General features: G+C 39.7%; 1 protein-coding gene across 20 annotated transcripts in view; it reads left to right on the top strand.

Moving 5' to 3' along the window:
• ROBO2 (roundabout guidance receptor 2) overlaps positions 1 to 24,245 on the top strand; it is a 939,553-nt gene that overhangs the window by 490,683 nt on the left and 424,625 nt on the right. Inside the window, exon 1 of one of the 20 annotated variants that reach the window (XM_028726918.2) lies at positions 22,057 to 23,090. The exons of the other annotated variants lie outside the window; for them this stretch is intronic. Coding sequence (XP_028582751.1) covers positions 23,036 to 23,090 — 55 coding nt within the window. The 5' untranslated portion in view covers positions 22,057 to 23,035. Of the gene's footprint in view, positions 1 to 22,056; positions 23,091 to 24,245 lie in introns of those variants that run through there. 20 annotated transcript variants of the gene reach the window in all.

Genomic DNA, 24,245 nt, shown 5'->3' with positions numbered 1-24,245 from the left:
GGAACTTGCTCCCAACTAATTAAGTGTAAAATCATGCCTCCTTCACACCATTTCCTCAGAAAGTGTGAAATACTTAAGACTGCAGAGCACATGTTACTCTAAAAGTTGCAACACTTTTCCTAGTGCTGCTCTCAAGTGCCAACAGCTACATTGCTTATCTGAAATACCGTCTCCTTCTCTACAGACCTTCTCAGGTATTAAGATTTGCAAAGGTGCCCACCCAATTTTTGTGATTTTCAGTTGTTTTATACGGTTTTTAATGTTGTATTTTGAATTACTGTAACCTGCCCAGGAAATTTAAGGCGAACGATGGGTAGTAAATTTTTATTGATAATGATGATGAAAGCTAGGGGCCAAAGAGGAAAAATAGAGCAGTACATGAATGCTCAAGAAAACGCCAAGGTTAGAAGAAATAATAAGGAAAAGAAAGAAAAAAGCATAAGTTTGTTTGTTTTTGTTTTTGAAAAAGAGGGAAAACAACTGTTAGGTTGGGAGTCACCAACCCATCACCCACAGGCACCATGGCACTCATGAAGGCTTCAAGTGGTGCTCCTAGACAGGTGCCCCAGACTCTAAGCTTTCATTTTTTAAAAAGTAAGTCTCTAAAGCTTCTAAGCGATTTCTGTGAAATGAAAGTAGTGTGGCTTGTTTGTAGATTTTTGCTCATACTGATCAATGTTCCCTGTTGTTATTAGACTGCAGCAGCAGCGCTGTGTGTGTGTGTGTGTGTGTGTGTGATCTCTATAATCAGAACTAGCGAGAGATATCTTACTTCCCATGGTTTGCACAATGTTTTCAGGGGTGGTTTTCTCTTCCTGCCCCCTCCATGGTAGCCATTTTGTGACCGGCACCCCAGCATTCTCTCCAAATGTGTCCACTATTCAAAAAAGATTGGTGACCTCTGCAGTAGGAATATCTGTGGTCCAGGGAAGAGGGAAATGGAAGTTAGAAGAACAGGGAGCAATTGCATGCACATCCCTCCATTTTTTAAACATCTTTTAAACTTTGAATACATATTTAATGAACAGATATTGTTCGGAACTTCAGGTTGTCTGAATTCCTTCAAAACTATCAATCTGTCACAACGTGACATTACAGTGTTGCAGTGTTAGGCAAGATGCTGAAGATTACTGGACTATATTCATGCACAAGGGAAACGTTTGGCGTACACCAAATAATACATAGGGAAATGTGAAACACACAACCGAGTAGCCAAGAAGCCAAGTGATGTCACCATAACTCTGAGACAATTAACTGCTGCTTAAAACAAATATGATACTACTAGATTGCATGGGCAAGGAACTAGTCACATTTTACTGCCAATAAAAGAGAAGTATTGAAAACATCCATATTAGCTTAGAGCTAGTCTAATTGGTAGATATGGGTGACTTGAAGTACAGTAATGTGAGCAGGCAGTAATTTGTGTCATGATACACCATGTCACCCCCCACTTGGAATGGGTAATATTAATTCAAACAGAGGTCTATGCCACTAATAAACTGAATAAATTGAGTCAATTACAAATTTCATGCTTTTATGACTTTTGCTTTAGTTAGATAACATCTCCAATTTGAATGCACTGCCCTCCAGAGATCTTGATCACTTACAAAGAACATGTGTTTGGGCTATTATTCCCATTGCTCTTTTTTTTTTTTTTTTTTAAAGTCCTTACACTCTGAACATCATAAAAACCCAATGTAAATTGAAAACAGTGGTTTTGCATCTATTTTCCCTAAATATAAATATAAATCATTGCTGACAGTTTTCAAGTTGTTCCTTATTTTCATTTTATCTCTAGAAGCATCCTGTACACAAGTTAAATTTACTAATAACCTTATGTTCTGCATTCATATCAACTATTTTGACTTTTATCTTCTCCTGGGATTTCTGCCCCATTTTATTAAAAAGAAATACCAGTTTTTACAATTATCCTTAAACATCTGATCCACGCTTGTCCTCATCTACATCTGTGTTCTTGTATTGGCAAGAAACACTTGCTTGTTACGAGAAGGGAACCTTTCCTAGGTAACTTACTGCCAGTATATGCACAAATCTGTCCACATGGGTGGTTGTTTCTATGTGACAAGCCATTTGGGTACATGATCATGTAATTGAAAAAAACACAAACCAAAGTTATTTCAGTTCCAAAACCACCCCTGAAGCCAGATTGAAATGGAAATAGATAACCAATCTCATCTAAGAACTCATTTTGTACAGGAATGCCTTCTTTTGCAAGGAGGCATTAATAATCTCCTGGATCCAGGCAGTCAATTCAATTCTCTTACTGGGTGCTATAAGCCAGGAAGGCAGGAGACAGAAAACAGATAGTAGGCCACAAATATATTGTCCATGTCCTCAGTCTGCAAAAACTAAAACGTATTCAACAAGACCAGCCAGTGCTCTAGATAGATCCATAGACTGAATTGCAAAAACAGTGTCACCTAAGTCAAGGCTTATGTGAGCAACTTGAAGTGCTTAGCAGAAGGTCACAGCATGAGGGTTCTACACCTTTGCGGGTCATGTTGAAAGAAACCCCTATTTGGAAATTATGAACTGGATGATAGGCATGTGCATCAACCACATGATTTGGTTTAGATGCCATTCAACACTTTGTAAATTAGCTTGATTTGGCTTGGAATAATTCAGAGGCTATTTGAATCCACTTCCTTTCTCCATCCTCATGTACTACTGAGAAATTTTCAGTTGCCTATCGCTTTTTTCATTTTGACAAAAGTGAATTAAATTTAGAGATATACTAGCCACTTCAAATTACAGGTACGGTATATAGGTACAGGGACTTTTGTGCTGAAACCCTCTAAAATATTATTCTCTCTCACCCCAAAATTGATTAATTTTGCAGGCAAAAACATCCCTTCAGAGGGCATGAATTCTGCCAAATTTCAGAAGGCTATCTGAATTGGTTGTCTTGCAAGGTTAGCCATTACAGTTTGGTGGTGGGTGAAAAAGGAATCTGTTAAATCTCCCCGAGTGTTTTGTGAGCAGATATTTCAGTCCATTTCCTTCATCTACCCCAAAAATAAAAAAATCTGACAGGAGCCTTTGTGCTAGGTACCTCTAAAGTTGACTTGGGAGATCTTAAAGGCATTCACTTCCCAGGTAGATTTATTCACTCTGATTGCGAATAGACCTGTCAGTCATGAAGGCACCATCCCTTGCCTCTCCCAATCTTAGTATCTTCCTCAAGTTTGGAGGTGTATTTTTCATTCTTGCAAAGCTGTTCCATCCCTCAGACCAACAAGACTGGAGGACACCAATAAACTAGCTAGTTTTTAGATCCTCCACCCCAGAATTCTTACCAGAGTAGATGAAGGTGAAATTTGTGGGATTCTTTTGATAGTCAACAACATTTATAGTCTGAAGTGTTACCATTGCCCAGTGCTGTGAATTTTGTTGAATGAAGTTTTCATGGTCAGCAATGAAGCGTCCCATCAGATACATCAGATATCAGGAATATCTAGTCTAGTTGTATTTTATGAGTACTGCAATGGCCAATGAAAGAGTGAGGCAATTAATTTGTTCAACCAGATAAAAGCATCTACTTATTTTGAAAGAAACAATAAATGGGATATGCCATTTTGTTTCCCAATTAATATGTAAAATTGCTACTGCTGATTCTTTAGATGTTGATACCTTTAGAGTGGCTTCATCATTGTCCACAAGCATAGGAATGTTTTAAATCTATGAGGAAAGACACTGAAACTGAATTATGAAATAAATGAGATTTCCAGCTAGATTTGTATTTTGCCTATATTTTGGGAAGCATTAACCTTGGTATGGGAGTTTTATGCCCCATAATTACACAGTCAGCTTATTTTCAAAAGCTTCTAATCAGATGTTCACATAGCAGTGAGCATGGAAAACATACAGATAAAAGGAGGGCATGCCTTTACATTTACATGGACAAATAGTACTTTCAAGCCTTCCACACAGATTTTTCTGTTGACATTGTAGATGGGAGGTTTATGTGATCTAGGTCAATGACCTCCTTGTTTCAAGAAAAATGGTTTCTTTTCCTGCAGTGTTTAACAGACATTGGTGAAGATTAAACACAGACTCTTACATAATCTTTTCATTTATATGGTAAGGAGAGAAACACAGACAATGCATATAGAATGGAATTTGAAGGTTTCTAACTGGTATGTTAGTGGCAGTAGAAACTTAGAAAGCAATTGCTGTGCTTATACTGTATAGCGATTTGTGTTTAGTTTAAGTTTAGCAGGCTAAAATGCTTTTTCAAGTATTTCCAGTATCAGGTTTATGGAAAAAGAAAATACGTTGCAAATCTCATTTGACCATTGAAATTTGTCTTATGTAGTCAAAGGGAAATATTATCTTTTAGTGGAAACTAGGCCAAGTTAAGGTCAGCAGAATATCACAATGTTCACAGCCATGGATACCAATCATGATCCTTTAGGGAAAATGTCTTCATCTTGCTATCTTTGTGCTGTTAGGTGTCTTCCACTTTTTGCAGGTAGAATGTTGTCCACTCTTTCAGATAAATATTGGCTTGATCAGTACACAGACAACAGCTTTACATTCATAATGCCACTGTTATTTTATTATTTTTATTTATCAAATATTTATCCTGCCCTTCAGCTAAAGATCATTGGGTGGCTTACAACATAAAAATATAAAATACATAATAAAACAAAAACAAACCAATAAACTTCCTCCCACAAACACATTCAAAAGTCCATAAGTGTTAATCAGCCGAACGCTTGGGTCTAGAGAAGCATTTTCACCTGACAACTAAAGATATGTAATGAAGGTGCCAGGCAAGTCTCCCTGGGGAGAGCATTCCATGAACTGGAACCTACTGCAGAAAAGGCCTGTTGTCATGTTGCCAACCTGTGGCCTAAGATGATGATCGCAGGGTCTAGGTTGGTTCATGTGGGGAGAGGCTGTCCCTGAAGTATTGTGGTCCTGAGCCATTTATAGGTCAAAACCAGCACTTTGATTGGGTCCAGAAATTAATTTAGAGCCTGTACAGCTGGGCCAAGATCAGTGTAATATGCTCAAAGTTGTCGTGCCCCAGTGAGCAACCTGGCCACCCAATTCTTCCGAACCATCTTCAGAGGCAGTCCATGTGCATATAATACATTGCAGTAATCTGAGCATAGACAACAGAAATTAGGATATCCCTGTCCACATTGGGGTCAGCTGGGCCACCAGCCGAAGCTAATGGAAGGCACTCACCACCACCAAGGCCACCTGAGCCTCAAGTGACAGGAAAGGATCCAGGAATACCCCCAAGCTATGTACCGGCTCCTTCATAGGGAGTGTAACTTCATCAATGGCAAGCAACCTCCCATCAATCCAGTCTAGGGAACCACCCACTAACAGTGGATTGCGTTTCAATTTGTTGGCTTTTATGCAGTCCATTACCAAGGCAAGACAATGGTCCAGCACATCCACTGCCTCACCTGCAGATGTAAGAATATTTAGAGCTATGTAATCAGCATATTGCTGGCAACTTACTCCAAATTTCAGGTGATCCGACTTAGCATTTTCATGTAGATGTTAACAGTATAGTGGATAAAAATGAATCCTGAGGAACTCCACATTGAAGCTCCCTTGGGGCCAAAGAACACTCCCCAAGCATCGCCCTCTGTAAATGCCCATCAAAGTAGTACTGAAACCAAAGGGAAGCAATGCCACTCACCCACAACTTGGAAAGTCACTCCAGAAGGTTACCATCATCAATGGCATTGAAAGCCATGGTCTAAGGACCAAAGCCCTTTCTCATCTAACATCCTGTTTCCCACAGTAGTCAACCAGGTGGCTTTAGGAAGCCTACAAGCTGATGACCTAAGTAGATGAACTCTCCAAATTATGGGGAGAAATTTAGATGAGCAAGCATTTCTAGTTCCGTCCCACAGACAGGTGCATGGAATTTAGCAAACTTGGGCATGAGTATTTTCTAGGACCTACTGCCTGAAAAACCATTCTATGCGGAATATAATTGAGATCATTATTCCCCAGTAACTGTGTCTCTCTGTGTGTAAAGCAAAGAAAAGCAACAACAAATATTTAAATAAAACTGCCAAATTTTGTGCAGCAAACTCCTGATAACCAGGAATGTTTGGTGAGTGTGTTGTATTTTAAGTAGAAAGCCTGTTGATTCAAGAAACTTCACTTAATGACAAATGGCTCAATGGGTTATCATTAAATATCCTGACAATCTTTCTTGCTTACATGAATGTGTCATGCAAATTACATTATTAATAGCACAGATTTCTTTCAATCTAGATACTATTGGGTTGGGGGATGGAGAAGTACTGATTTAGCTCACACTACCCCTTTTGTTTCTTTAACTGGACAGCTCTATTCATCTGTATTTTCAAAGTATTCCGTAGTGCTTTACCTCAGCAGTTCTCACTTAATCAATGGCAGCTAGAGGTTAGGACCTCTGCTTTGAAAATGTACTTTGTAGATTTCATTTATGTGTTTGCCAACTTTCCCCCCTCTTTTTAATGCTCATGGATTTTGCTACAGAAAATGCTGACTTTTCTGTCATGGGAGTGAAAGAACAATGCAAAAATATATGTCTGCATAAAGGTTTTCCTTATGGATAATGTTGCATCTAGGATAAATGTCAATTAAGTAAGATGTTATAAAATGTTTAGAGGGCCTCTAAATGGAAAAGCAGCCTATATATTCAATTAAGAAGAAGAAAGTGATAGGACTGTGGGACTATTTCAAACCACACTAGAAATGCCATCTTAAACCAAGGGATTCCAGGTACTGTGATGCATATTAAAATGGACTACCACTGCATGTGGAAACTCTCTTATAAAATGTGCAGAGAGTTGTCCACATTATGAAACATTATAATTTTATTTTAGTACTGAAATTTCAATTAAAATTACCAAATACTGTTTTCTACGGACATTTGTCACACAATATGTTTAAATGTGTTGTGCTGGCAGTAGCAAAAACAAAAACAAAAAAGCCATGTTTTTTAGCTAATAAATGGCATTTATTAGCTAAAAAGCACACTATTTTATTTTTTGCTATATTTAAAATGCCCACTATGCTTTTATTTATTTTTTTACTATATTTGTTTTATTAAATACTAAGTACACTTTCATAACTCACAATTTATAAAGTATACTATACATGGACTCTCTTGGGGAAACGTGTGGAATAGAAATTTAATTAATAAATAATATATTATAATCATATTGATTTTAAAAATATCACCATACAAACCCAATATACAGAAAATATTGACAAACTTTACATTCTTCTATACTCTCATCTAGAATAATGTTATTTATCCATTTCCACTGCATGCCACATCTTATCAGATATTTCTTATGATGCAATACCAAATTTGATTTGCAATAGCTGGCATAAGCAATTGTTGCCACTGAGAATAAATTTATAGTTTAAAAGTGTACTTTATTGATAGCCAAGAAGAATACCCAATAAAATCTGCTTCATTTCCTTTCTGAGCCTACAATATGTCAATTATTATTTTCCATAATAATCTCCTAAATTCCTGAAATATATGGTTCTGCCATACATTCTCCAGTATGTATTACTTATAGCATATTTACAGTTGTAAAATGCATTCTGACTTATAAATCCTATTTCATTGTTGTGGCAGAAGGTACCAACTCTAAATAATCTTCAGCTGAGTGTTCTTTAAATGTAGATAACTTGGGTGGACCCATTAAAAGCAACGGCCATTACTAAGATTCATTAATCTTAGTGGGTCTACTCTGAGTAATACTCAGATGACTACCACATTCTTTATCTATGTTAGGAAGGCAAAGCTTCTATTTGTCTGCTCTCACATCATAATTCTCATTCAGTTGTGCAAAAACCAGTATAGCATTGTTGGAAACTGCCCAGGGTGGCTGGGGCAACCCAGTCAGATGGTGTGTGTGTGTGTGTGTGTGTGTGTGTGTGTGTGTGTGTGTGTGTGTGTAATTAAACTTTATGCCTCAATAGTGAACTAAATTATGTGTGCTCTATACCATTGAATCTGGCCACCATACTCTTCACAACACAGTCTTCACAAACACAGCAATCTCCAGAGGAATAACCATGTTACTCTGTTGTACCAAAAACAACAAAGAAAGTTGTGACATCTTGAAAGACTAACAATTAATATAGTATAATTGTTTATAAGGACATTTCACCCTGATGTCTGCGCATCACTCAAGGTAGCTTACACTAATTAAAATTACAAATTCACAAAACCACAGCATCAATAAAATGCACTAGAATCAGGCATGAGAGATAGAAACATCATTCCAATCAAAATATTATATACCTGACAAAAGCCTGAGGGAATGGAAAGGTCTTCACTGGACAGCAGAATACAGTGAGATGGTGCCAGCCAAACCTCATTAAGCAACTTGGGTATATCCGCTCCCTCTAGTAACAGCTTTCACCATAAGTGGAACACAGAGAAGGGCCTCTCTACCAGATAGGAACAAATGGATGACTGGCATGGGAGGAGGTGGTTCTCAAATTGCACCCAGGAACATCCATTAGTTACAAGATGAAGTTACCTTATATCTGAAGAGGTGGACTCTACACTATGAAAACTCATGCCACAGTACATTCGTTAGTCTTTCAAGTGCCACAAGATTCTTTACTGTTTAAAATACAGCATTATTCCTGTTGCTTAACAGTCTCACTGCTTCACCTTAATTTTATTCTACAGACATCACCTCTAGAGTAGAGAGAGACAGTCTTCATGCATTGTCATATACTTCTGTCTGTCAGAACAAATGGTAAGTATGTCCTCTAGAGATTTCACTGAAACTATTAATTATTTTCACTTTCCTCTTGTAATTTTCATCACTGCTAGCATAGTTCAGCTAAAAAAAGAGAGACTCTAATCAATACAACACTGACAAATGAAATGGGGTTGCTTGTTTTTAGTTAAAGGGTTTCATAAAATGATCTTGTAATTGTTGAGTTTACTAAAAATGATCTCGTACTTGGGGTTACATAAAAATTGTATCGTATACCCCCCCCCCCCCAATATCTTAAAGAACAGCTAGGCAAGGGGACAGGAAGGATGTTTGTTTGTGATTAAAGGTATCAAATGCTGGAAAGTCTGTTTAGAGGAAAGGCAAGTAAGGGGTAACATGATAGAAGTGTATGAAATCATGAATGCCATGGGGAAAATGAAAATGTTTTCTCTCTTTCATAACATTAGTACTCAGTTATCCCATGAAACTCAATGTTGTAAGATTCAGAACAAACCAAAGAAAGTACTTCTTCACACAGGGGCATAGAAAGGGGGGTGGTTCACCTCAGGTGTCATCCCTAAGGGGGTGACAAAATGGCACACCCCAGCGGTGGCACTTACTGCAAAGCCTTGCCTGCTGCGCACCCGAGCCATGCGTCTCTCCTGGGAGTGACACGGCAGCTTGGGGTCCCGCATTGCCCGAAACGGCATGGGGCTTGTGCACACCAGGCTGATGCCGTGGGCAGCTTGCCGTGGCGACCCCCCCCCCTGGGCCGTTTGCTTTGCCCCCCTGGGCGGCTCACCCCACCCCCGCTGCTCTGGGTGCCGGAGCAGCTAGCTACGCCCCTGCACACAGCACGTAGTTTACCTATGGAATTTGTTCCCACAAAAGTCTGTGATGGCCACATTTAACATAAAATTAGATAAATTCATGGAGGATGAGGCTACCAGTGACCATTAAACCTTAAGCATTTGTATTACCTCCACTGTCAAAGGCAGTATGCTTTTACATGCTACTTGCTGGAAACTGCAGAAGAGAACTGTTGTGACGTGGGGTTTGTGATTTCAGCTCTCTTGACATAATATGCTGGAGACAGTTCTCTAGTAACACTTCTTTATTTAAGCAACAAGACTGAGACTTGAGGAGGGGAAAGCTACATTTATAGGGACAGGGAACTAGCTAGAAAGGATACATTTCGGAGGGAACAATATCAGGCAATCACAGTCCTGCCTTTTGGAGGGAACCAATAAGACAGAGGATCCAAATACAGCAGCTTAAATGAACCAATAGTACCTGTACCCTCTGGAACCAAAAGGCAGTTACTTTACCCTAATGCAAATACAGACAATAATAATACAGATATAAAATCTGTAAACTCAATACACAACAAGAACAGTGCTGCTGCACACAGTTCCTGGTTGCAGGCTTCCTATAGGCATCTGGTTTGCCACTAGGAGAACAGGATGCTGGGCTAGATGGGTCAAGCAGGCTCTTATGGTCTTTAATAGTACAATTTAAGGTAATATCATTGTATGGAATCCACTGCCAGTATCACATTGAGATTGCATATCCATCCTCTAGTCAATATAGATGCTTGTGTTTGTGTATGCATAGATGTGTTCACCAATATACTGTAGCATCAGTCTATTCTCTGCAGCAGTAATTTCAAAAAGTTGATGGTTTGGCAGATAGAAAAAGGTGGAGAAGCCGGCAAGAACTTAGACTCCTATTTCCTGCTTCCTTGAAGTGGTTGTGTTACTCTTTGCCAGATTTGGTCAATTTACTATGGTACTGCATTGTACATTTCAACATTCCAGAACCCCACACGTTGACCAACTCCTTGGGATACATATGGGGTAGATTTGAAGGCTTTTCTGTATAGGAATGGCATAACTGTAATACAGCAAGTGCGAGATGGTCTTCTTGTACACACATACTTCCCATCACTAATTTGTATTCAGACCTTTTTTTCCTGTGTCACACCAGCTGCATATAACTTTAAATTATACTATTTCAGTTACATTTTAGCTTAATTAAGTGCTAAGTGCAAAAAAAAGCAAAAATAAGTGCTAGGGCAAGTACTGTCAAATTTAAATTTAACAAGTCAAGGTGACTACAAGAGTATTATCTGCAATGGTTCCCAGCTCTCAGTTTTTTTGATGACTTAATCATGAAATATTAAGCAAATGTTATTGGGAATTACTTCGAGCTTTGGAACACCTCTGAGACTAGTGAGGCTTATTTTACCTTTCACTGCAACTGCTTCTTAATAATTTTACCTTATGGCTATTTATTACGGGTAAACAAAGAACAATGTCTACTTTTGCATAGTGATATAGCTTAAATAAGCATTTTCTTGAAATATTATGATCAATTATACATATTTTAAAAGATTGGCTTGTAGGAGTAGAAATGAATACATTTCCTGGAATGTTGAAAAAGAGATCAATCTGCTCCAGTAAGATTTGAATTTTTGATGAAAGATCTGTTTTTAGAAAAGTGATCAGAATATAGACACTTTTCACAAACAGTATGCAGGATAAGTCCATGTTTCTAACTTTTTGTTTTTAACTTCGTGCAGTGTGGGATATAACCAAGTAAAGTGATGTGTTCTTAAATATAGCAAATCACCTTTCTTGCCATACAGAAACATAGCATGCAATCTTCACACACTCTTCAGAGGAACATAGACACTCCAGTGTTGTAACATGGTAGGAACAGCTTTTGATGAGCATAGCATTCTTAACATTTAAAACATTCATAATATGAGTCAGATGTTGAGATGCTGTTTAGTAACTTTTTAGCTACATTTACTTAGCCGCAATCCTAACCATGTTTATGCAGAAACGAGTCTCACTGAATTCAATGGGGCTTACTCCCAGTCTGAATCTAACTACATTGGCTTGTAATTGTTTATCAAATGATAATTGGTGACAATTGGTTTCATATTATCAAGCAATAAGTCTACTTACCTAACCACACATAAACAACACTTACAGAATGTGATATTATTTAGGTGAGACTGTTAAATAATAATTCAGTGAAACATTACAGAATATTACGGTAGACACTGTGACTGCATTTTGACATTTTTAAAAAGTGCAGATCAATGTGAACTGCTACATTTAACAGTTAGAAATATTGCAGTGGCTCCCAATAAAAAGTATTAAAATATATCTAATTACAGATTTATTGACATGCATTCCCTTAAAGCATTCATTTGCCACTGAAGAGTATATTCCTCACTTCCTTTAAGTTCCTGAAGTGCATGTGACAGGGTTCCTCCTGATTCACTTAATGGGTCCAGACTATTAAGCAGCCCTTTAAGTCCTGTTTCCCTTTGTAATACAAAGGCAAAGCGACAAAACTAACAAGAAATGTTAGTTTCGGTGTTTCAGGATTCACATGTAAACATTTGTTGTATAAAATCTCATAACTGCAGTATGCAATACATTATATTGTACTTTACAAACATATGCCTCTGCTTTCTTGAACAAGGATGCAGGGGGGGGATTTGCAAGGGGGCAACTGTCCCCCAATCAAGTAAATAGATAAAAATACTTAACTAACTGACCAGTTGTGTCACAGATACTCAGTTCTGCCTCCCCTAACATAAAGCCTGCCCCCACAATAAATCCTGGCTATGCCCATGTTCATTATATGTAAACTATGAACTCCTTCAGTAACACTTGTGGGATCACTTTATTCCCAATGTGTCCACTCAGCCACTTCAATCTAAGCCACAGGCACGGTTACAGGTGCCACATGATAGTCATTCTGCATCTGTGAGAAATTGATATTTTAACATGGCAGCACTTTGGAATTCACTGCCTACTGACATCAGGCAGGTGCCTTCACTTTTCAGCACCTCCTTAAAACATTTTTTCTTCAAGCAAGCCTATCACACACATAGATGTTGCAAAGTTTTTATTTTTTTGGTCTATATATCAGAGTTTGTTTGCATGGGTGTTGAGGGGGGAAGCAGAAAAGTAGGCGGACTTCCATAGAAGAGACAGAAGAAATGAAGACAGTCTTACAACAGAAGCCTCTGGAAGTAGCTCCACATGGTAGCCATAATAATGTATGAAGTTGCTTGATTGGATAGTCTCCATGCAAATGCCAGCTATCATTCAAACCTACAAGGCTGCTGTGGAGACTCTCAACCCAACAGGGTGATCTGCATGGTGAACGATTCCCCAATTATGGCATGCCCTCCCTAATAAGGCTAGTTTGGCACCTACATTAAGATCCTTTCAACACCAATACTTTTTTGTTTATTCTCTTAGGACTTTTAGGACCTTTCTTCTCTCTTTTTTATTGCCCTTGGAACAGATTATTTCTGCTGGGTTTTAAATGTTCTTATGCTGCCTGTGCTGGTTTTTAGACAATGATTTTTTTTAAAGAAACATTTTAAAGGCTTAATTTTAACTCTGTGAGGAACTGGCCAAATGACTTTATTGACTGGGCGGTCGACAAATGTACTAAACGCAATCATTCCACCAAAAAGAGGAAGCTTCTGCCTGGCAGTACTAATACAAGAACTAGCATAAAGCCTTGTCCAGTTCTAGAAACTTGGCTCCTGGCCGCATTACTCACCAGCTCAAAGAGATGGAAAACATGCACACTCACCAGAAGTCACAGTCCAGCTGCTGCCAAAGGCCAGACTCCCCTCCAGTGACTTCATCATTTCCCAGAAATAAGGTAACTGGTAGCCTGTAAGGGCTGGCAAAGATAAAGGAATGATAATGGAACTTCTAGGCCCCAGGAGTTAAAACATCCTTTCTCTTTGAGGATAATGGCAGCAGGAGCCACAGTAGCAGCGGATAGCAGGAAATGAGTTCCCACTTAACATGCTATAGGAAGCAAATAGGGGATAATCTGTGCTGAGCAGCAGTGCCACACCAAGAATCTGACTGCATCTTCCACCAATGGCTGACAGCTCTGCAAACCCAGATGGTATTTGCCCTGCAAGGTTGGATTTTCATATCCAAGTTTTGTGGAACTGCTCATATTGCCCTTTCCATGGCATGACTGTCAATCTACAGAAGAAGGAAATTTGTAGCAGAAGTAACAAGAGTGTGTGAGTTACAAGACAAAAGATAAGTTCACAGTTATCAGCTTTTTTCCTGAAATATGTTCCAGGGAAAGCTGGTATGCGCTTTATGAATTACTTGGATGAAGGCATAGAGGGGATGCTCATCAAATTTGCAGATGATACCAAACTGGGAGTGGTAGCTGATACTGCAAAAGATGTGATCTTAACAAACTCAAGAACTAGGCCAAAACTAATAAAAATGAGTTTCAATAGGGACAAATGTAAGATCCTGCAATTAGGCAGAAATAATCAGATGCACAAATAAAGGCTAGGGGACACCTGGCTTGACAAGTGTACATGTAAAAAGGATCTAGGGGTCTTAGTTGACAACAAACTTAACCTGAGTCAACAGTGAGATGCAGCAGCAAAAAAGCTAATGCAATTCTAGGCTGTATCAACAGAAGTAGTATCCAGATCAGGGGAAGTAATAGTACCACTCTATTCTGCCTTGGCCAGCATGATGGACAGGCCTCCAGCCTCCTCCATGAAACCAGTCCTTCAGTTTGCAGATCTGCTTCCACCTTTATTAAGATCCAGTGTTTCTACTGATGTCTGCACAGATATTACATGGTATATTGCAAGTAAAGTAAATACTTATTTAATAAGGAACTAATTTTGCAACAATACTTGGACATGGAGCAAAACTGAACAACTCTACCCATAATCATAGAATTGCAGTGTTGGAAAGGACACAAAGGGTTATAAAACCCAAATACAGGAATCACAGCTAAATAATTGCTGACAGATCTAACCTATGTTTAAAAACATTAAACGAAGGAGAATCAACCATGTTCTGAGGTATTCTGTTCCATTGTCAAACAAGTCTTCCAAATGTTGGATCTCTTTTCTTGTAATTTGAATTCAGTGATTCAGGTCCTACCCTCTAGAGCACTGCTATTGTTGTTATTAATTTCTTATATCCCACCCATCTGACTAGGCTACCTCTAGTCAGAGATCCAGCAGAACCAGAAAACAGCTTTAACCTCTGTCGCTAGCCTGCCGCAGATCACCAACCAGCATGACCAAGGCAGTTTCAGTCCCATGGTGGTGTCTTAATCCTGACTGGAAGGGACCTAAACTTGCTGCATCTTTAAAGAGCTGTCATCTGGAAGATATTTGAAGATGGCTATCATATAACCTCTCAGTCTTCTTTTCTCCAGGCTAGACATATCCAACTCCCTCAATTGTTCCTCATAAGGCTTGGTTTCCAGGCCCTTTATAATCTTGGTCATCCTCCTTTGAATATGTTCCAGCTTATCAATACCCTTCTTAAACTGTGGTGCCCAGAACTGGCCACAATACTTCAGGTGGGGTCTAATCAAGGCAGAATCAAGCAGTACTATTAGTTCCCTTGATCTGGATACTATACTTCTGTCTCTGCCTCAATAAAGGTCATCCAAGGATATAAATGAAAGGTAATAAATAAATTGCAATAAAACCCCTTTAGTGTTTTTCTCACAGAGAAATACTGGTAAATATATTGTACCATTTTGCAATGAAATTCCCTACATTTAAATAGTTATAGGCTTCCTGATTACTTCAATGATTTGTTTCTTTAATTTTAACAGTAATTAACAAAGAGGTATTTTTTCCATTTGTGAAATTAAGCAAGCATAATTTATACATTTATTTTCAAACAGCTAAAAGAACTTTAAATCTCATCTCCCTTCAGAAGTCAGCGTAGCTTCCTTGATTCATCTTAATGTTAATTTAATTTACTGGATTGCTCCACCTGGCTGATTACAGTTCTTTTTTTATTTCCAAGTCAGGTGCTCTAGGATATATGACATTGCAGGCTTCCCCTCAAGCCGTGAGACTTTATCCGTCCAGAACAGCATCTTGCTAGCTGTTCTTGGCATCACTGACTACAGTATCATGTTTCCAGAATGTAGCTTACTTCTGTGAAAGTTCTGAACTAATTCTTAACTGAAGGACATTTCTCACCACAGTACTAGTGGACTGATAATCATGTACCTCTCCCTCAAGTCAAGGACTTACATATGTAAAATTAAGTGTGTGTCTTACAAGATGATCTGCCCTTTGAGAATGCCAATCCTTTCACAGTTCTTACTTCTGAGTATTTAAAAGGGTTACATCTTGGTTTACAGATGCATGTCCTTCAGATTTGATGAGAGGCATGTGCTTTGTACCTCTGTATGAAAATATAACTTGAGGACCCGTCCTGGAAGCCAATAAAATCTGGTGGCACATTGTTGAATCAACATTCAAAAATCTGACTACTGCCAGACCTCATTGGTCACACCCAGGCAACATGGGTTCAACTCCCTTATCAGCTACAGACTCAGTGGATAACCTTAAGAAAGTTATTTGAAAACCACAATCTTATTGGACATTGTGTGAAGATAAGTAAGATAAGACTTACAAAGCATTTTATGCTTTCATCCAATTCCAAATATCCTCCCATGGTAGTAAATTTGACTGCTACAGTCAGAATGAGTAACTTCCAAATAAAACTTTATGAAGATTTGGCTACCACGGTGCTATACACAAAATTTTGAGGACTCATAATCTCACTACTCCATAACTGACAATCTTTAATTACCCTAGACTGTTTTTAACAAAAGAAAAGCCAAATAGCTTAAACATACACATATAACAGGCTAGTCTCTCATGGATCCGCCTGTCTGCCAAATATAAAAAATATTACTATAGAAAATAAATTGTATATCCTGCATGAAGAATAAACGTTTTGTTCAAATCATGGTACACAGTATTTTTCCCTTCACTTGTTTTTAGTATCACAGTTTTTAAAAGATAAATCATAAAGTCATATAAAAAATTTAGGCAGAAAACCGAATTACAGTGGCAGTGAAAAATTGTATGGCCAACACATCGATTCTAATTTGAAAGCATTTCTGGAGACAATGCAAAATGTAATTCTATTGCTGAAGTGAGACAAAGCCATTCTCAGACAAAACTAATACAGAAGTCCTACAAATAATATTGTTAATAATCCACTGATATGTATAACTGATGACAATAGTGTTGACAGCATTATATTGGAAAAAAAGAACCATAGCTTGATGGGAGCATTCAGTCCACTAGTAGAGGCAGAGCAGCAGCTCTAATGCTGTTAGAATTGCAACTGCATTGTAGGAAGAATTCATATGAACTGACATCTTCATAAATCAGGAACTTCATGGAAGAGCACTTGGGCAATAAACTAAGGAATAAGGAATTACCACTAAGGAATCTTAAAATGAAGTGAACAAATATATGGCTGCATAAATATAGCTATGAAAGCAACAGTGACATACAGGTGGTTAATTGTTTTACATGGGAAGAACTACGCATAACAGAACTTACGTATCATTTCACAAAACCTAGTCCAGTACTGTATTTCTGTCTACTTTTGACTTTGCTTACCACTGAATTGCAGCTTAGCAACCATAAAGCTCACTGAGGTAGGCTTGGGCCAATCACAGCCTCTCCATATATCCTACCTCACAGTTGATAATAACACAGGAAGTAAAACCTGAGTTCCTTAGAGGAAAGGTGAGTTACAGATGTAATAAGTAAATGGGAATCTCTTTTCATAGCAGCACTTAGCTCTTGAGACATGTGAAGTAAAAATGACAGGAAATGTCTCTGAACATGTGCATCACTCACAATATATCTTATTTCTCTATATCTGCAGTTTGGGGCAAGAGCGTTTAGGCTAGAGTGTCATATCCAAAAAGCCTCACTGCTTTCAATGATTCATAATTTTAAGTACGTCCAAATGAAATCAGTGTGATTACAGGACTATTTTCAAGAAATGGTTAAGAAACTATGCCTTTTGATTCCATTCTGCAAACTTCTTGTACAAATGCTAGGGTTGCCATATTTCAAAAAGTAAAAACCAGGACACCCCTAACATCTGCTGAGGTGTTCATAGTCTGCTTGTAATGGGTTCTCTGTTTAGTCTATATCAGTTTACACTGATGTGCAAATTGTACCACTATGCTGAATTGCAAAGTCTGTGCAACACAACATTGATGTGCATATCATAGCTTTTGTGTTCCTCAAGGTAGAAGCTATACTAAGGATTGTTTTGAATTACGTTTTACTCAAAAAGACCTATTGGAATTAATGACCTAAGCTAGCCGTATCTATTAATTTCAATCAGTTTATTCAAAGTAAGACATACAATGAATACAATCCTAAGTACTTTTAACATATTTGAAAAGTTCAAAGGTGCTATTTGATTATATAAGCATTTTATAAAATGCACATTAATAAACAAGCAGTAATTGTCACATATATTGAATCCTTGAAATGTCTACTATCCAAGAGAAATATTGCTTAATATTTCACATTCTGTTATGCATATGCCAGAATTGCTAATTCATAAGAACATGAACAAAGAGGGCTATTTTGATCACCTCACCCTCATTATCCTTAATTATAGCCTCCTATATGAAAAAGTCTGTTAGAAATGTATTAGAAATATATTTATCTGTGGGGCATATTTTGAAAAGAGAATAATATTGTTTCCTGTTTTACATAAAACAAGCTTGGAGCTGTTGTACAGCTATGCAAACATTGACTAACTTGTATAGAGAAGGCAAATGGAAAGAGTTATATTGTAAATATATATACAATATCACTTTCTATAGCTGTTGTATAGTTATTGCTGTAAATCTAGGTTGCAATTTGTCTAAATCTTTTATTAACAGATCTAGTGTAATTTAATAAAAGAACAAATAATATTAAATATATTTGACCTGAAAAGAATATTTGGGGGGGGGGGGGGACAACATTTCTGGATCTTGCTTATTTGAGTTTGCTGATTATCTATACTTAGTTCCCATATGGATGCTAATCATACTCATATTATTTTAAAATGTTATACTTAGGTAATTTGTATAAAATACACAAAGTGCAGTATATTGTGTATGATTTCAATACACTGGCAAGTATTTTTTTAAAAAATTAGAAGGCCTTCTCTCAAAGGCACTATACATAGAACAACACAAACAACCTGCTATGAAAATCAGAAACAAAAACAAAACAAAAACCTGAGCCACAATTTTTATTCAACAATTTTAAAAGCCTAGATTTGCTACAAGTAAATTTACTAGGAGCAAATTACATTTAACTCGGTTCTAAGAAACACACTGCAATGGGCTGCAAAACAATGTTAAATAATTCTGATTGATCAATAAGAATAATGAGCAAAATGCACATGATTCAACTTCAAGCAGTGTTTGAGAAATAGGTTGAAAGTTCAAAACAAGTGGTCTTAACAAAACACAAAAGATTAGCTATATAACAAACCAAGAACAGCTGTTTCCTGTTATATTCCAGTAGGGGGAACTAAAGATTCACCATCTAACATTGCTTTTGGCTTACAGACCTGTGTATATTCCTCTAACCCCCTGTCTAATCATCAGTGCTAACATCAAATAGCTAGTAGCTACTCTTGTGATCACTCACGGCCTCAGCTGCACTTTATACACTAAAGATATTGCAAGTATTCAGACATACACCTTTGATGCAGCTATTCCTTTACTTGATCATCCTCTTTATGCTTATTCTTCAGTTTGTGCAGTCTCATTTGTCTTCCCTTGTTATGCTTTTCCCCCAACACTCCTACACACAGAATATATATATATATATATATATATATATATATATATATATATCCTCCTAGCTTAACTGAAAAGGGAAAACTCTCTCTCCACACCCCTTGCTGTAGACATCCTTTTACCTCATGAGAGACCCCATATACTCTATCTTCATCCTGGATTGCATACATTGTAAGGGCTTCAACAGTTTAGAAAGAAGGTGGTAAAGGTGTTCTTTTTAAGAGCTTAAGGTATTAGGTAGGTTGAAATGAAGAGCACTGAGTTGTTTATTAAATACTGATGTGATATTCTGTGTTGTGTTTTGTGTTTTGTTTTAGTCAAAACATGAAAAATGAAAGGTCAGGGAAACAGAGAACAAACAAAACAAACGTCTATGGTTGACCCCAATTTACTACAGCTAATTTATGCACAATGCAAAACACAGAAGAAGGGTTCCTCATGTTCAGGTTAGCTTACCATTCCATAAACATGAAGAAAGGGTTGCAACCACAGTTACTGTGTGCGAGAGAGTTGCTTGAAGAGCTTGTGAATGGCTTCTATGTCAATTCCATGCATGTACTCTTCTGAATGTGCAGAGTTGATCACATAATTGCTTTCACAGATGCAGAAACTAGAATTCTGCTCAATTTGCATTCTTGGTAGAATGCACATTTCAAACTAGTTTGGGAATATGATGTTTTGTTTGTACAAGACCTCACCATAAGTTCTGTCAGGTAGCAAGGTGGGATAGGGTGGTCATCCTGGAACAGAAATTACATGGGGGGGGGGGGCTTCCTCCCTTACCACAGTGGTATCCTACGAAATACCAGTGTTGATAAGTACATACATATAACCTGTGTATATGTATACATAAATAAGTCAACCCAATTTTGAAAGCCACAATGCACAAGGGCAGTGCAAATAAGAACTGAGCTGATAGTTCAGTCCTACTCATGCTTACTCGGAAGTCTCACTGTGTTCAGTGTGCCTTATTCCCCATAAAAAGATGCATAGAATTGTGGCCTTAATCTTGCATATGATCTGTGCACGTATATGGTATAGGGCAGGGGTCTGCAACCCGCGGCTCCGGAGCCGCACGTGGCTCTTTTACATCTTTGCCGCGGCTCCGGGGCGGATACTAGCGAGGGGAGGAGGCGCATTGTGTGCCCCGACACTCCTCACTGTGGCGGGCACTGTACTGGCTGTGATGTCGCATGGGGGCGGTGAGTGCATTAGTCACACACCGGCCCGACGTCACCTTCCCGCCCACTGTCAGATCGCGGCTCCGGAGATATATTTGTTTTAAATGTCGCAATGGTTTTGCAGCTCCCAGTTGTTGTTTTTTCTTCGGAAACGGGTCCAAGTGGCTCTTTTTGTCTTAAAGGTTGCAGACCCCTGGTATAGGGCATCTGCATGTTCTAGGCAGCCACAATGTGGCATGTTTATACTGGAAGGAGGGTTGCATAAATTGGTTGTACACCCGTCATATAATATACAGAGCCCAGCTTGCAGCAGGATTCTGGAATCTAACTGCAACCTTGTATTAGAGTAGCTCTGACTATATACACTGGAAGTAGTGGACTATATACAGGAGTAGGTCTGACTATATACACTGGAACTTGTGTGAGTAAATAAGTATACAGTGGTACCTCTAGTTATGAACTTAATGTGTTCCGGAGGTCCGTTCTTAACCTGAAACTGTTCTTAACTAGAGGCGTGCTTTCGCTAATGGGGCCTCTTGCTGCCGCTGCGCTGCTGGCACACGATTTCCGTTCTCATCCTGGGGCAAAGATCTCAACTTGAGGTAACTCTTCTAGGTTAGTGGAGTTTGTAACCTGAAGCGTTTGTAACCTGAGGCGTTTGGAACTCGAGGTACCACTGTAACTTGTATTTGCATAAGGCAATGCTGACTTGCCTGCATTTTCCTTTTAAAAGGAGCTGGTACCTTTTTTTTTTTGTTAGCCATCTGTGGCCCTCCTGAGTGGCTGGGCGGGCTTTAAACAACTACAAATATTATGCCGTAATCCGGGAGAAGGGGTCTTTGAACATGTGCACAATGTCATAGTTCTCTCCCTACTAAGCAGCAGCTGCGTATCACTACACACCTGGAATTAGGCAACATGATCGCCTTCCTGCACCTCCCTTTTTTAGAAAGTACCAGCACATGAAAGCTAAGTGAGAAGAAGAGGTTGAAATTGCCATCTTCTTTCAAAGGCCTCCCTGTGACAGAGAGAGAGAGAAGATGCGAGGAAGACTGAATAATTAGGGAAGAGACTTCCATGAAATCGCTCGTCGAGAAAATTACCTGCCCATTAAATGAGAAGCAGTGAGAAGCAATCATGTTAATGTTACCTATAGCCAACAGTAAAGAGGGAAATGGGATGGGCGGGAGGGGGGCACAGAAGCAGCCCTGCTCTGTGCCCCCCCCCCCAGTCTTCTCTTCAATCCTTCAGCTGCCTCACGTTGTGTGTGTGTGTCTGTCTCTCCCCCCCCTCCCTCCCACCGCGATCCCTGAGGGGAACATGAGAGTGGGTGTGGTGTTTTACAGTGCTTTAATCCACACCCCAGCTCTTCCAATTCCGGCTCTCCTCCCCCCCCCCCCCACCTCCGTGTTTGCTCTACGAAGAGCAGCAACAGCAGCAACAGAACGAGCAGAACGAGCCCAGGCTGTGGGGAGGCCGCCCGGGCGAGCTCCAGCAGGAGGGTGCTGCGCTCTCTCCCCTCCTCTCCCTCGCGCGCGCGCGCACACCCCGCCGCGCCTGCCGCTTCCCGCCTCGCTCGACTCCTTCCATAGTGGGAGCGACACCCCCCCCCCTCGCCCTCGCTCACCGCCCCGCGCGTTTACACGGCAGCGGCGGCCGCCTCATCCAGCAGCAACAACCGTGCCCACCGCCACTCGCTCTTTCCTCCAGCCCCAGCGGCACGTTGGGAGTTTATTCTCCTCAAGCAGTTTCCTCCCGCGCTGAGGGCAGGGGTGGCTGGGTTGCCTTTTTTTAATTTTTAATATTTTTGAGGGGGTGCTGTGGAGAGGGAAGGAGGGAGCTCGCGCGCCAAGATGTTGCTCAGGCGTCCCTCTTATGGAAGTTAAGGGAAGCAACTCCGCAGCTTGAAGTGATTTTGAGGAGGTGGTGGTGGGGGTTGGAAAAGGAAGAAAATGAGAAGCAGGAGAGTTAAGCCAAGCCCTTGATTTCGCTCCCTCCTTCCCCGCCTTTTCCTCAGAGCGCCGAGAACTTTGAGCGAGGTGGTGGCGGCGGGAGGGGACGCACTTTCTAGGAAACGTATCTGCTTTCAAAGTCTCTCGTCTGCCGAAGAAATCCCCGGGCTCTGGATTGCAATGGAGAGTCTTAGCCACACTTGAACAATTCCTCTGCCTCCGCTGGATTGGTGGGAATTTCGGAAGCGGAGCCAGCGCGCCGAGCCGGGAGCGGTGCCCCCTCTTCCTCCCTCGCTCTCCCCCTCGCGCTGCTAATCTGCATGGAGCTCAAAGTGTCCCATTCAAGCCTCTTTCTCGCCGCTGCTCTCCGGGCTCCTTCCACGTATCCTTAGGTTGTAGGAGAATCTCAACTTTTGGGACTACCCCCCCCCTATTTTTTTCTCTCTCTCCCTGGAATTGGATTGCCTTTGAATATGTTAAAATGGGGTTGCTGACGCCACTCCTGCTGCTTGGATTTGTCTCTTTTCAAGTTGATGGTAAGTTAAAGTGTTGTGTTTTACTGTCATTTCTTTGGAGCAGAGCACGTTTGGATTTTGGGGCTCGAAATCCTGTATAATGTGCATGGGCTATGGAATGATGGAAGGAATGGATGGATGGATATGAACATGCTATTAATAAAGCAAATCTTCTTTTCTAACTTAGTAGGAAAATAGTTAGCATAAGCTGTAAAGTGTGTGTGTGTGTGTGTGAGAGAGAGAGAGAGAGAGAGAGAGAGAGAGAGAGAGAGAGATTGAAATCAGCTGCACTGGTAAATCTCGACGCACCAACAGATTTCTGTTGCTTCTATTTTTACCCCATGCTGAACTTTTTAGGTGGAAAATCGACTGATTAAATGGGGTAATTGTGCTTCTGATTCAAGAGAGATGAATGGGAAATTTACTACCGTGAGGTTCTCGCTGCTGCATTTGTAAGCAATGCACGCAGAAAAATGCAGTAATGTGTGGAATGCGCTAAAAGGTGTGAAATAACTATGCCTGTGAGATGTGTCAGGTGGAAAGTATACAAAGTAGGGAGTGTGAAAGAGGGTCGTGTCTGTGGAAGCCTCCCAGTACAGCAGAATCTCACAGCCAGCTTCTGCCACAGGGAGAAGCTAGGCTTCCACTGTTTAAAGACAATGGGGAATTTGAACAGGTGCTGTAGGTGTCTCCCCTTCTGTAAAGGCAGTCTCCCTTGTACAGGGGTTTGTCTTTTGTTCAGCTTGCTTAGCCCTCCCTAAAGTAAAACCAAGACCTCGTCGTTTAACCTAGAAGCATGTTGCAGGGAATTTCATGTTGATATTTAAGAGCTAAGAACACATTGTTGATTTCAGTGTTTGAAATGAAGGAAATTGAGAGAAATCAAAGGAACGATGTTTGTACTGCCTATGGTTAGAAGGTATAATTTTAACAGAGTAGAGACACCAATGGCTATGAATACATATATACTGTATGTGGTTTACCTCAAATGTGCAACATACATCATAGTATTTTGGGCACACAAACTGTTTACATGGACAGTCATGCTGAGTCTTTATGTGAGCATTGGTGGTGGGGAGGCTTGATATGGTACCTGATCTCTTTGGCTATTGTCTTAATTTGGAGGTTTGGCATTATATTTTTACAGAGGTGTCTTTGGGGGGCGGGGTTTGGACT

This window comes from Podarcis muralis, chromosome 4, assembly GCF_964188315.1.
Source record: "Podarcis muralis chromosome 4, rPodMur119.hap1.1, whole genome shotgun sequence".
Lineage (NCBI taxonomy): Eukaryota > Metazoa > Chordata > Lepidosauria > Squamata > Lacertidae > Podarcis > Podarcis muralis.
The sequence above is the reverse complement of the archived record's forward strand: the minus strand, read 5'-3'. Positions and strand labels throughout refer to the sequence as shown.